Source organism: Convolutriloba macropyga, chromosome 1 (genome assembly GCF_964194025.1).
Source record: "Convolutriloba macropyga chromosome 1, txConMacr16.3, whole genome shotgun sequence".
NCBI lineage: Eukaryota > Metazoa > Xenacoelomorpha > Acoela > Convolutidae > Convolutriloba > Convolutriloba macropyga.
In genome coordinates this window covers 46,435,804-46,448,735 of record NC_134468.1, presented here as the reverse complement: position 1 = coordinate 46,448,735, position 12,932 = coordinate 46,435,804, and the positions used below count along the sequence as shown (strand labels likewise).

Genomic DNA, 12,932 nt, shown 5'->3' with positions numbered 1-12,932 from the left:
ATTTAGTGATTTAATTATATTTGTTCATACTTGTTGATTTCCTGAAATCATGTTGTTATGAAAAGAAAAACTCCATTGCTGTTAAGAATTGTATGATCTCATAAGCTTTTAATTGAGAATTGAATGAATGATGTTGCTCAATGCACACAGTTTATAGCAATTAGTATTAAACTTTACGATATTGTTCGTTCTCAATGAATTTTTATACCTCTCAGTTTTTATTCTTTTCGTCAACCTGTAATTTATTCTCATAGGGAAGTTCTATCCAATTCCCAATTCCTTTTAATTCAGAAACTGTTTTTCCATTGATATCATATCTTAGCTGATGTTTTTGTTGGACAATATGCCTTTTCTTAAAAAGTTTTGAGAGTGCTCATCAATATTTGTGTTTCTTTTTCTCTTCTTTTAGCACATTCGCTGAAATTTTTTCGTTTTTGCTTATTTTGTTGTTTGTTTTATTTCTCGTAGTCTTCCTAATGGCAGATCTTGTGAGCACTTTAATGAGGCATGGTATTATGCAATCAATTAGTAGTTCTGTTTTGTAACGATTTTTTTAAACTCAAACATTTATTTTTAATTATCTCATCATTAGGTTGATAATTGAGTCAAAAATCTAGATGAGCTCGGGTCGGAACATCATGTGCGAACGCACTTTAACGAGCATCCTTGTTGGTTATGTATTTGAACGTATTAATGATCAAGAAACAGGAGCACATTGACCAGTACCTATATATTGACTTAAAGGCCTTTTTGGTGCGCAGAACCTTTTTGGTTTTTTTTATCTTGAAAACGGCATGAGCTGTGAAACAATTGGAAAAGCGAAATTTTCAAATGGACCAAAAACATCAAATTGAGGAAAACAGCTGGCTATTTTTTTAAATAATTCTACAGACGAATTAAAGTAAAAATATGCGTTTTCTCGCTTCATTAAATTTTAAGTCTCGATTTTTCTTGAGAAAGTGTATTTGAAAAATTTTTCTATGAGGATTGATTAGGTTTCAAGGAACTTCTCAATGATAGTTTTTGTCTCTGCTCTAAAAATTTTCCTCATGCCGTGTAAGGGCACGCTAAAATAAGTGCTCAACAGTTCTGAGTTTTCATGACATGTTTAATTTTATAAATTCTGTCAAGGCTAACTTGATAGAATTGTTGTTTTTTTATTCTGGGTGCAAATTATACTCTGAAAGTGTGAATGAATTCAGTTTGGTGAAAATTTTAGTAGAAAAGAGGCAATCCATGTTCGGAATAGAAGAGATTTTATCATTTTACTGAATTGCTGACATCCAAACAAATGCGTAAGCTTGCATCAATGAGAAGCTATTCGGATCAAAATAACTTGCATTTTTGAATGAAATTTGACTAAAATAACTTTTGAATTAAAAACAGATTAACTTACTCATTGCCGGAGTACTTTCTGCAAAACATTAATACGTTCAAATAACAGGAACATTTCGCATAGTCTTTTAATATGAAACAGCTGTTGTTGAAGCGATTGCTTGTTTAAACTTACTGAGTTAAATAAACTGTAACATTCGTTTTCCTTTTATCTAAATAAAATTGTATGGCATCCCATATTTTATAATCAAATTACTCTTTAACTAGTTAAGACAAATAAAAGAGCTTTTCTCACAAGTATTGGGGAATCAGTTTTGAAACATTCATGCACTCAATTTAAAACTACATTGAATTTAAGATACAAGATTGTTTCGGCCAAAATCGTAGATTGAGGTTCATAAGGAAATATTTAGAAATTTTTCTCTAGTCATAAATTATTCACTCATCTCTCTAAACATTGTTCCTGTATATGGTTTGAGGGAAACTTGAAGTTTACTGCTTTCAATGGCGCTAGTGAAAATGGCAGACGTACCAAAATATAGAAATTTTACGGCTGGCCAATCACAATTGAGAAAATAGGAATATTTTTTTCTGATTGGATGATTGCTCAACAAATTCTCCATGTTTTAGGATATGCGTGTTAACAAAAAATTGCTCAGAAATTGCGATAAGCCGAAATAGAATAATTATAGTTTTTTGGGGGAAGCTGATCTCCCGTTCGGTTGTGATAGGTTCATATCAAGTCCAACGGGCAGCTGAGGCATGGCCATGGCCCGCAAGGCATGGCCAGATGCGGTAAAAATTATAATCTAGCATTAGGCTATGTCCAATTTAGGCTGACTGATCGCATAAAGGTACAGCGTTTTAAATTTCTCAACCAATCAGATTTGTTGAAAATTCTACATTTTGGTACGTCTATTTGTTAAGACGTCACCGCTTTCAATATCCAGCTGCTGTATCATTATCTTTTGGAAGAATTTTTTGAGTTCGAATTTATAGGCAGCAGACATGGAGTACTTCTTTCGATGTTTGTTTCTGTTCATTCAGTTCTTTTTTGTATAGGCTTGCGTACTAATATTTTTCTGGGCTGGTCACTGGTGTAAAAGTAAACAGAAATGCAATAATTGGCGTGACATCAGTTTTATTTTCTTTTATCTTGATATATTATTTAGTTTTTTTAGAACGGTGGGATGTTTAATTGTTTTTTTATTTAGAAGGATGTCCAGCTTCTAAGCTACATAAGTCATACTGTCATATTTTTTAACTTGGAAAATAATTAATTTTCAAAATAATTCTCAAAAATTGCTCTTGGCAGGACTTAGCGAGGTATACCATCCTCATAAAGGCTGGTTGCTGTTATTTTTTAGGCCCTAGTTAAATGGAATGATAGTTAAGGAATAATGATAAATCAAAAAAACCAAAGCAATCTTTGAAATTTTGAATCAGTGTATTGATAACCCTTCAACTTCGTTTTGTAATATATCTTAAAAATTCAGCAGCATCTGTGATTTTAGCAAAAGATGATATTGAGGTTGAGTAGTTGTTAAAGAAAACTTTTGAACTCATAGTCAATTTTAAAAATGAAGAAGGTTATCCCAATAAAATGGCACAAACAAGAGTTTAATATGCTTTAAGAGAAAACTTATAGTGATACTGTTTCTAAAACTAGCAAAGCTATTAGTAGCAAAGATTAAACAAACTTCATCTTTTACCGCTAATACCGCTAATGGACTTGTGAAAAATTTTGCTACCATGTGCGCTAAATTTTGTAAAATACAGTCACTTTGTATCTTGTGGATGAGTTTTTTTTATTTATGCTAGTTTATCAGATAAAACACTGGCTGTCTAAGGCAATCCAAAGTTGGTTCCCCCGCCAACAATTTTTGTCAAAAATAACGGGGAAAAATTAAACTTGACCTCAGAACTTGACCTGAGATATTCCACCTTTTTACTTGCTCTCGGAATGACGCCTTGATTTCCCCCCTGTTTTTTAAATTGAAAAACTTCGCGTCTAATTACACCGTCACAATTTTAGTTCACTCCTATTGCAGATTTCATTATTGATGCATTTTCTCACTTGTTTGTCACTCAACTGAAAGATGTAATAATAAGAGTGAACTAAGTGTAATTGGACGAGAAGTTTATTTAGCACCCTTACACTTTTTCCCTCATTTGCCCGAGTGTAACGTTGCCTTCGATCTAAGTTCTCGTTTTGAAGCTATGGATTATGAGTTAAACTCGGTGCGGGTACTGGCAACCACTGTATTGAATGCCACCTCTACCCATTTGGAGAACATCAGCTTCTAGATTCTACAAAAATTTTGGTGCCATCGAGGTGGCTATCTATGGTCCCATACCAAACTGACTTCTGATCCGTCCCCCTTTCTGAATTGACCCACCAAACAAAATGTCGTTGATCGAATTTGTGTTTGGTTTTTGACACAGTTCAGAGCCTTTAATTTTGATCGCGAGCTTCTCCAAGTTTACTCTCGAATATAGTCTGATCAGAAGTCACTTCAGTCTGGAACATCAATCTTGGCAGATTCATAAGCTAATTCTTGTCTGACCATCTCAGGCCGCAATAATATTTGATTAGGAGTTAGGTAGATTATGCCCTTGTATGATTGAAATGACTCTACTCAGAGGTCAGGGGCAGGTAAGTTTCTGGGACGGGTCTCAAAATTTATTTATAGGACATCCCAACAATAATTATGTTTGACCTTTGAGGATTTAAATATTTCACTAGGGAGCAGCTACAAATACTGCCGGGAAGTCTCCCAGTATCAAATCGCAAGGATCTGGAACCAGCAAGTCCAAAACACCCAAAACCTCACCAAGCGTCAAATCTGAGGCAGCTTGTACGACCAATTTCAAATCTATTACTGACCGTCTCTATGTCTAAAGTAGCTTCCAGTAAAGAAGGGCTCAGTTAATTTACTATCCGATTAGATATCGGTTTCTCCGTATATTAATTCTTAGGATACAAACATTTAAAAACATGTTTACTTAAGTTTGTCTTTTTCCTCTTTTAAGCAAATATTGCCACATAAGGATAAACACACTAACTCTTTTACTTAAGGGGAAGGATTATTTTCAGTTTCCTTATATGGTAAAACTTGCTTGACAGGATTGTTCTCAATTTCCTTCTGGTAACATTTAATGAGTTTTAAATGAGGGAAATCCGGGCGATGTAGGATTAGGACAGTTAGGACCCGGGCCGAGGAATTTACCAAAAATAACGGGGCAACGAGTGTAAAAAATGTAGAAAAAATATTTTTACACCATTAGTGCTACCTTTAATAGGGGTGGAAAACTTTATGCGAGTAAGTAATTGAAAACCAGTTTTGATTCAAAGCCAATTCAGAAATACGGTCCGTAATATCACTTGCAGCCCAACATGCAGCAGTGACGGGAACATTGGAAGCTCATATTGATAGCCAGCCCACACCTTCTCGTCCTCCCTCCGATTTCATTCCCCTGCCAGATGTTCTAGGAAGTGAATATTCAAACGTCGACAATACGAACATAGAGGCTCTTGAGGCATTGAGCTGTATGCCCTATTATCAGGCAGTGGATGTTCACGGGGTCCCCTCTTATGCGAGACTGACAATGAGCATTGAGGATATCAGAAATGTGGTCGAGTTCATGCGCATCGTATGTATGACTTTTATTCATTCATCAATTTATTGGATGATTAATCCCTAGTGATGGCAGTTATTTGAAGTTTATTGACTAATGTGACTTCCATACAAATAGTGATGTTCCAAACAACCCTGGTCTCGCTACCACTTATTACGAAATGCTAAACCATTCTTCTCGTGTTAGGTGTTTCAAAAGAGAAAAATTTCACGAAAAAAGCCAGATTTTTGTTCTTCCCAGCCCCTTTGTCAACGTGTCCGCGGCCACACGGTCTTTGGACAAGTAGTTTAGTTCTACTAGTTGTTTTTACAATCAAATCCCGAATAAAATCTAAGTTGAAAGCAAAATGCTTTGCTTTCCGTTTCTAGGAGAACGTTTAATTAGAGAAATCCATGCTTGATTTATTGGTGTACAGATTAGTGGATTTGTTTTAACTCCTATTTTTTGAAGAAGGTTTTCAAGATGTCTGATTCTACTACAGATTTCAGCGTCTGTTGTGGAGGTTTGAAGCGCATTATAGGTGATTACTATTGCTAAAATTAGGTATACCCTCAAGCAGTGTCCACTATATGTTTCTATGATGTCTAAATTTCCTCCCCATTCTCAATCTGTATACTCCTCCAACTTCATCTTCTCATCCAGAGCATTTTTAAAACCCTTTCAATCCCTTTACATATACATTTTTTTGCAGCATTTCGGTTCGTTTGATCTAGAATGGCAGCAGAAATACGAAGAACATGGCAAAATAAGCAATGTCAGGTTGACTCCCTCAAGTTTAACTGATCAAACAAACAATTTTTCCTCTATGATCAGATTACATTCTTTCAGTTTTTTATTCAGCTCCACCAATATCGGTGTCACTAGTATTACTGGACCACTACTTTCTTCCACTTATGGTGCTTTTAAGGATCGGGGCCGCTTCAGGACAAAAACGAGTGACACATAACTGCCCAGAGCAGTCCTCGGTTAAATGCTCTTTATTGTTCGGGCAGTTTCGATATTAGTTCCTTTTCGCGCCGCACGCTTGGCACTCAATGTCTTGCTTCGCTATCTCTCGTTTTTTTCTGGTCACTGAAATTTCATTGTCTGAAGACCATTCTTCATCACCTGCATCAGTTCCTCTTGCAGTTTGATGGAGTGTAAAAGGGATGATTGAATAGATTTTAGATCCTTACTGTTTGCAAAGTCTGTACCCTCGAGGTCTATCGCACAGAAACACCACGCCGGTGGTATTTCTGCGCCATCCCTCACATCATGGTCCACCAGGTCACGACTCTTTTGCAGCCAAGTCTCTGGCTTCTGCTGCTAGAGTTGCATTGCCTGGTTTGCTCACTTCTGCGTAACTGTCGTTGGAAGTCAGTTCAACCATGGTTGTCATCAAGTTTGAAAAGTCTCCGATACTGTTTCTCAAGTCCTTGAATTGAATTTTAAGAGTTCGCGAATTTTAATTTTAACACTTTCAGTGTTCTCTTTTTTGCTACATTTCTATGTCTTAACTTCAACAAATCAAAAATATTGACATCAGAAATTTGCTAGTTTTCTTTTGGTAATACATACCACATGGAGCTTGATCATGGAATTATCAGCCCTACGTTCAGTATCCTCGCCTGTTTGGTTTTTGCTTACAAAGTTTAATCAGAACCACACACCCTTATTTCAAGGGTGAAATGTTTTCTTAATAAAATGCGCAAACGTTACAGTTAAATGAGTTCAAGGATCTGGTATTTGATTAGATAAGGTAAAATATTTTGTTTTATGCTGCTATCAAGCGCCTGAGCCCACTCTGCATTTAAGATTTTTGTTACAAATACGTCATAGTGCAATTCCTATTCAAAACTTAATCATATGTCTCTTTTGATTCATCGGATATAACGATTTTCTTTATTTAACTATTCATGGAGAACAATCAACGTCACTGGAACTCACATAGACTATTGGGCCAAAATTTGAACGAAAAAATTAGACTGTACAGAAATTGTACTATGCTCATATAATTGACTGAGTAAACTTTGTTCTAACTTATTTGCTTAGTCAAGCGATTAGCGCCTGACTCAGGGTATTTTCCTTTTGCTATAAGTAATGGAAATTATGCAACGATTTTTTGGCTCTAAATTGAATCTCTTTTTCCAATCCTACAAAATGCATTAGTTGCTTGATATCCCAGGCTGAGGCGGGCGCTCAACATTTCCCTTGATGAGATAAGTTCGAGTGCACACCTGACCATTTTGTGTTCGAAAATACAGAGAAATTAGGAGCACACGAAGGCACTTGAGTTTGATCAAAAACGATTTTGAGCGCACCTGATTCTCATCATGACACTTTTTGATCGCATTTGAGTTCGATCAAAAATGCTTCAAGCGTAACTGTGTCTCATCGTAAACGATTAGAATGCAACTCCGTTTCATCATAAAAAAAGTGAGTGCAACTGAGTCTGATCAAACAGTATTTCGAGCTCACTTTTTCACTTTTGCATTGTTTTCTGAGGAATGATAACTTTGCCAGGAAGCAACTCTAAGGCAGTGTTCTGATCAAAGACTCATCTTATGTCGGATGGCTTTGATCAGAACCAAAGAATGCAGCTGATAGCTAATGCCCGTCCCCTTTACAGAAACCTATTTAACTGTTAATCAAGACGGTTCTTATTGAAACTTGTATCATGTCATCCACTGAGTCAGAAATATGCACTAAAGGTGTAAGTAATAAAGTTTTTCCTCAACAGCTGGTTTTTTGTTCAGCAATACTTTCAGAATTGTCTGTATGTTGCTGCAAATATCAGTTTTAATGAAAGTAATACTTCTTTAAGCAAAATAATGATGTTGTTGAAAAGTAAAATGATTCTCTGATCAGACTTTTTCAAGCGCACTTGAGTCTGATCAGAACCCGCTTCGAGCGTCTGTTATTGAACAGCATCGAGCGCAACTGGATGTGTTCAAAAGCGGCTACAGGGTTATCTGAGGCTGACCACAAACGGTTCGCGCTTAACTGAGTCCGATCATAAACGGTTTGAGCGCAAGATGGTTGATAATCCTGCGCTGGAAATTTTTCTGAGAGAGACGGAGAGAGAAGTTTGAGTTCAACTGAGTGTTATTGGACGACTTCGAACATAAGTGGGCCTGATCGGAGACCATTTCAGATGCTTTTTCAATTCTTTGTATTGTTAACTGAGAGATAATGGCTTTGCCAAGAGGCAACACTAAAGCGGCGTTTTGATCAGACACTCACTAATGTCCGATAATTTTTATCAAAACCGAGGGGTCCAGCTGATATCGAATCCCCTTCCCCTTTACAGAAACTTATTTAACTGTAAATCCGGTAAGTTCTTATTGATAGCTGTATTATTTCATCCATTGAGTCAGAAATGTGTATACAAATTAAAATCTTGCCTCAACAGCTGGGTTTATTTTATTTAGCAATATTTTCAGAATGGTCTCTTCCATAGTTTTGTATGATTCTGCAAACATCGGTTTTTATAAGAGTATTATTTTATAGCAAAATTCGTGGAAAAATAAAATGATCCTCGATTAAGACTATTTCGAGCACACTTGAGTGTTATCAGAACCGGTTTCAGGCGCCTGTTCACAAACAGTTTAGAGCGCAACTGGGTCTGCTCAAAAACGACTAAAAGTGCAACTGCGTCTGACCGTGAACGGTTCCAGCGCACGATGGTCGATAATCCTGCGCTGGAAACCTTTCAATCAGAAAGAGTTTCGAGGGGCGCAACTCTGTGTTATTGGAAACAATTTCAAACACAAGTGGGCTTGATCAGAGACCATTTTGAGTGCTATTTTCCCCAGTTTATTTAATGTTTTTAGGGATGTTGCCTCTACCAAGAGGCAACATTGAAGCAGCGTTCTGATCAGAGACTCATCTAAAGGGCGATGGCTCTGATCAAAAGCAAGGGCCTAGTTGATGGCAAATGCAGGTCCCTTTTAGAGGATTTTAATGAACCGTAGATCAAGATAACGTTTTTTGTGGAAAATTGTTTAAGTTCATCCATTGATTCAAAATGATGCGCTAACGGTATAGTTGTGAGTCGTTTTAACTGTTTATAGGTTAGCGGTGTTTTTTTATTTACCGCTAACTGATTATTGGTTACAAAAACCATCAATAGTCACGAAGCAAAAAGTGAAGAAAAAGATTTGTAGTGATTTTAGCAATGTATATTTGTGAGATTGTAACTTTTTACCGCTTTCACGGCTGAAACCGCAAATCTTTTTCAAGCGATTTTTAACGGTGACACTTGGAGCCGGGAATCTGACCAGAAGTACATTCGAGCGCAGTTGCGTCTGCTCAGCAACGCAGGTCTTTTCTAGTGCGCAGAAACTGTCGGGTGCGCTTGAGTTTGATCAGAGACGAATTCGAACGCACTTCGAGCGCATATGAACTGTCGAGCGCGGTTGAGTCTGATCAGAGGCACTTTCGGTCTGGAACGGTCTGATGAGAGGCATTGTGTCTCCATCCTCTAAGACGCTAACTTCAACCAACACTGGTTCTCTCGCTCGCGGCCAATAGAACTTGAGTTGTTGGGTTTTTGGAACCAGAATAAAAATCTTTGTGGCAAAGAACCAAGTCAGTTCCATTCTTTGACGTGAAGTCCAGATCAACTGCAGTACCAGTCTCTAACCCTATCGTTCCATAGGTGAAGTTTTCCCAGAATAGAGCCATAGTCCATTTAAGATGTTGCTACTGGTGTCGTAATACGCGGTAAGTGTGTAGATAACATTGGCCGTCAGATCTGAGAATGAATTCCAGAGAATGAGGCACTGGTTCAAACGAGATCTTGAAAGTGAACCCTGATCAGACTATATCCCAGACAAAAATGACCTCTGATCAGACCATCCCCAGACCGAAGTGACCTCTGATCATACTTAAGTGCGCTCGAACCAAATCCCAGGCCCTGTAATTTTGGTCTGGGAACACACCGTGTGCGTTGGACTTGGTCTGATCAGAGGTCACTTCCGGATGGTACCTCAACCTGGGGAGCGCAATCGCAGACTTCCTTGTGGGAATTTCTTATCATTCTGTGCACCCTCTAGTAAATGTTGGTAGTATCTAGGCTGAGGTGTGAATGAGTCGCCTGAGACTGTGTCTGCTATGTGAAATGTCGATGTGTTGACCTCTTCGTATCCTTCATTTGCCTGATATTGTTCCCTATTTTTGTCTGATATAAGGGTAGCGGTATCAGAAATAGAGCTAAAAGCGCTCTATGGGCTTGATGAGAACTTCAACTCATGAATACTATGACAAAGTAGGCGTCTAATTAAGCATTAAAATAACATTTTTTTGTTATGACGACGATAAGGGAACTGTTCAATGTAAACACCAATTAAGGCAAAAGCAACAAACTTTTTAGCCTAAAAGGTGCGCAATGGATTTACTCTTTTCGCTGGATAGATTTACTCAGCTTTTTTTTACTTATGTAACGCATTGCTTATTTCATTCACTGGGTGACACATCGGAACGCTGATACAAAAATTATATTAAAAACTAAAGTTACCTCAATCAGAGCAATGTGAAAACAAACATTAAGCGTAATTCGGAATGAACTATGAACTGAAAATTATCTTTTGCCCGATCGATTCAGTTTTTGGGGACTCTTCCCTTGAATATGCACAGAAGATATTAAAGCGGCCAGGCAGAGGCGTCTGTGCTAATAAACGCAAAATTATTAGCGTTGATCTTATTTAATTTGAACACTTTCATCGCATTCATCGAAAAAAATCATTGCCGAGAAATTTCTGACTTGTCAATGCCAGTTAACGGTTATATTAACATTTTATGACGATTCCGCGGCCCGGGCCGTCTTTATTGACAAAACCGATAAATCGCTGGTCATAGAGTTGAATTTTTGTTGGGTTGGGAAAAGTCTTATTTGGGTTTGCGGTTTTAGTTCAACGGAGTGCATGGTCACAATGTAGGAGCCTTAAACTTCATGGAAGCATTCAGATATTTACAGGAAAAGGATGCGTTGAATCCCAGAGTATACCAGGAATAACAAATAACAAGATGGAAATAGAAAACAAGACAAAATAGCCTCTGAACCAAGAAACCAAGACTCGCAATTCAAGGTTTTCTATCTATTCATACTGCTCTTTTTATGAATAACAGATTTTTATTTTCACATTATTTACTAAAGAAATCGACAACAAATAGGGTTTTAACTCGGCGCTCAAACCCCTCGACAAGATTATACCCCGTCAAAAATCGAATGCTCGTGTTCAGCTGAACAAAAAGGTGCAAACCATGGTGAATAGGCATGCAAAAGCCTTAAACCTGTTGAGATAAAACGCTTTTAAAACTTCTGTCAATAAATATTAATGATCGTAAGGCTACTTTCTCAGACTTCTTTCAAAATATCATAGTTTGTGCATATATTTTCGTTTTAAATTCTTTTTTTTTTCAAACAGACTTCGATAAAGTTCAAGTTCTGTTTTTAATTTAATTTTTTTCTCCCCGCATTACCAAGTCCAGAAACATTTTTTTCTAATCATGCCACAAAGATTTGTCATCATGCCAGCGAGTTCGAAAGAATTAAAGAAGAGTTTAAGCCGTGCAAAATATGATAGCAAAAGGTACCAAATCCAGATTATACAGAAAAGAATTGTTAGAAGGCAAAAGGCTTTTCATAGTGAAGTCAAAAGACTCAACAATTGGCTTTTCAAATGCATTGTATTAAAAAATAAACGAGATTGCAGCAGAAATTTCCCAGCAATCTGATTGCTAATTTTTGGAAGTCAAGTGAGGGTTTATTTCCATGGTGGCTTATTGCTCCGACCCCCTCTGTAGTGGGGAGGGAGGAACTATATACTCAAATGGGTTTTTTTTGTTCAGCCAATTTTGGCCGATCGACATATTCATCGTGGAGAGTTGTGAGTGGTATCATTAGAAAGCACGTACATCCTAGAATATGGAATTAAAAGATTTTTTTGAATTAGTTTTTTTACAGGGAGTTATCAAGGTTTAAATTTTATGAATATTTGAGTTTTTATTCATATTTTCTGTAATTTTTCGCTAAGATTTGGCTAAATTTTGCTAATATAATTAAAAATATGTTTAAATTTTCAATGATAGAGTGTTATTTTTTCATTAACGATAGAAGAGCGCGAAGAGCGTTGAAGAATTGTTTGATTGAAGTTTTGTTTCGGCTAAAATTTTTGACAAAATTTTCAAAATGCGACTTTTTTCATCAAAAACGGCACAAAATTTACTTTTTCTGTTCAATTTCGCGTAAGTTTGTCAGAAGTAGAGACCTAGAATGCAATGACACAAACTCCGTAAACTCCAAAAGAGAGCTCTTTGACTTTGGACTTCCGATAAAGTCTTCTAGTATTAAAATGTTGCTGTTTTTTTATAATAAAACTCAATAATTATACAAAAAGCATCACTGTATTTTGAATATTTGAAAAATTTAACTAAGCAAGTGATCTAATTCACAAACCTTTGGAACAACTGGGTGTTTTTTTGGACGCGCGGCAACATCAGGGATAGGTTTTTCAATCAGAATTTTTCAATTTTTCTTTGGGCGCTCCCTTTATTTTCCAAAACATTTCGCTTTTATTGTTTTTTAAAGTTCATTAAACGGCTCAAATGGTGACATCTCCGAAATACTTGAAATTGAGGTCAAACGTAGTCATTGTTTAATTTCCGTGAAAACCTAATGGGTTTATGGTTTTGACGAAGACTTTTAGTAAACTCGAAATGATTTTTTGTGTGTTGCCTTTATTTCTTAATCTTCTTGCTCTCTGATTTTTATGTCTAACTGATCAAAGGTCATAATGGCTACCTCAGTAGGTGTAAGTGAACCTATAAGTTTCATTCGGTTGTTATCTAATGTCTCTTATTTGAATTTAATTGTTTTTAGGAAATTTCACTGAATTTTTGAACGCGTCAATTTTTTTTATGTCATTTCTTTCAACTTTTATCTTATTCTATGTAAATACAGGTCAAATTTTCTTCCA

At 36.6% G+C, this 12,932-nt stretch overlaps 1 protein-coding gene across 1 annotated transcript in view; it reads left to right on the top strand.

Annotated features, from left to right (window-relative positions):
- Positions 1 to 11,054, top strand: part of LOC142349545 (uncharacterized) — a 100,918-nt gene extending 89,864 nt beyond the window's left edge. The window contains exons 6-8 of the mRNA XM_075401182.1: positions 4,082 to 4,193; positions 4,727 to 4,989; positions 10,865 to 11,054. Coding sequence (XP_075257297.1) covers positions 4,082 to 4,193; positions 4,727 to 4,989; positions 10,865 to 10,969 — 480 coding nt within the window. The 3' untranslated portion in view covers positions 10,970 to 11,054. The remainder of the gene's footprint in view (positions 1 to 4,081; positions 4,194 to 4,726; positions 4,990 to 10,864) is intronic.
- The last annotated feature ends 1,878 nt before the right edge of the window (positions 11,055 to 12,932 follow it).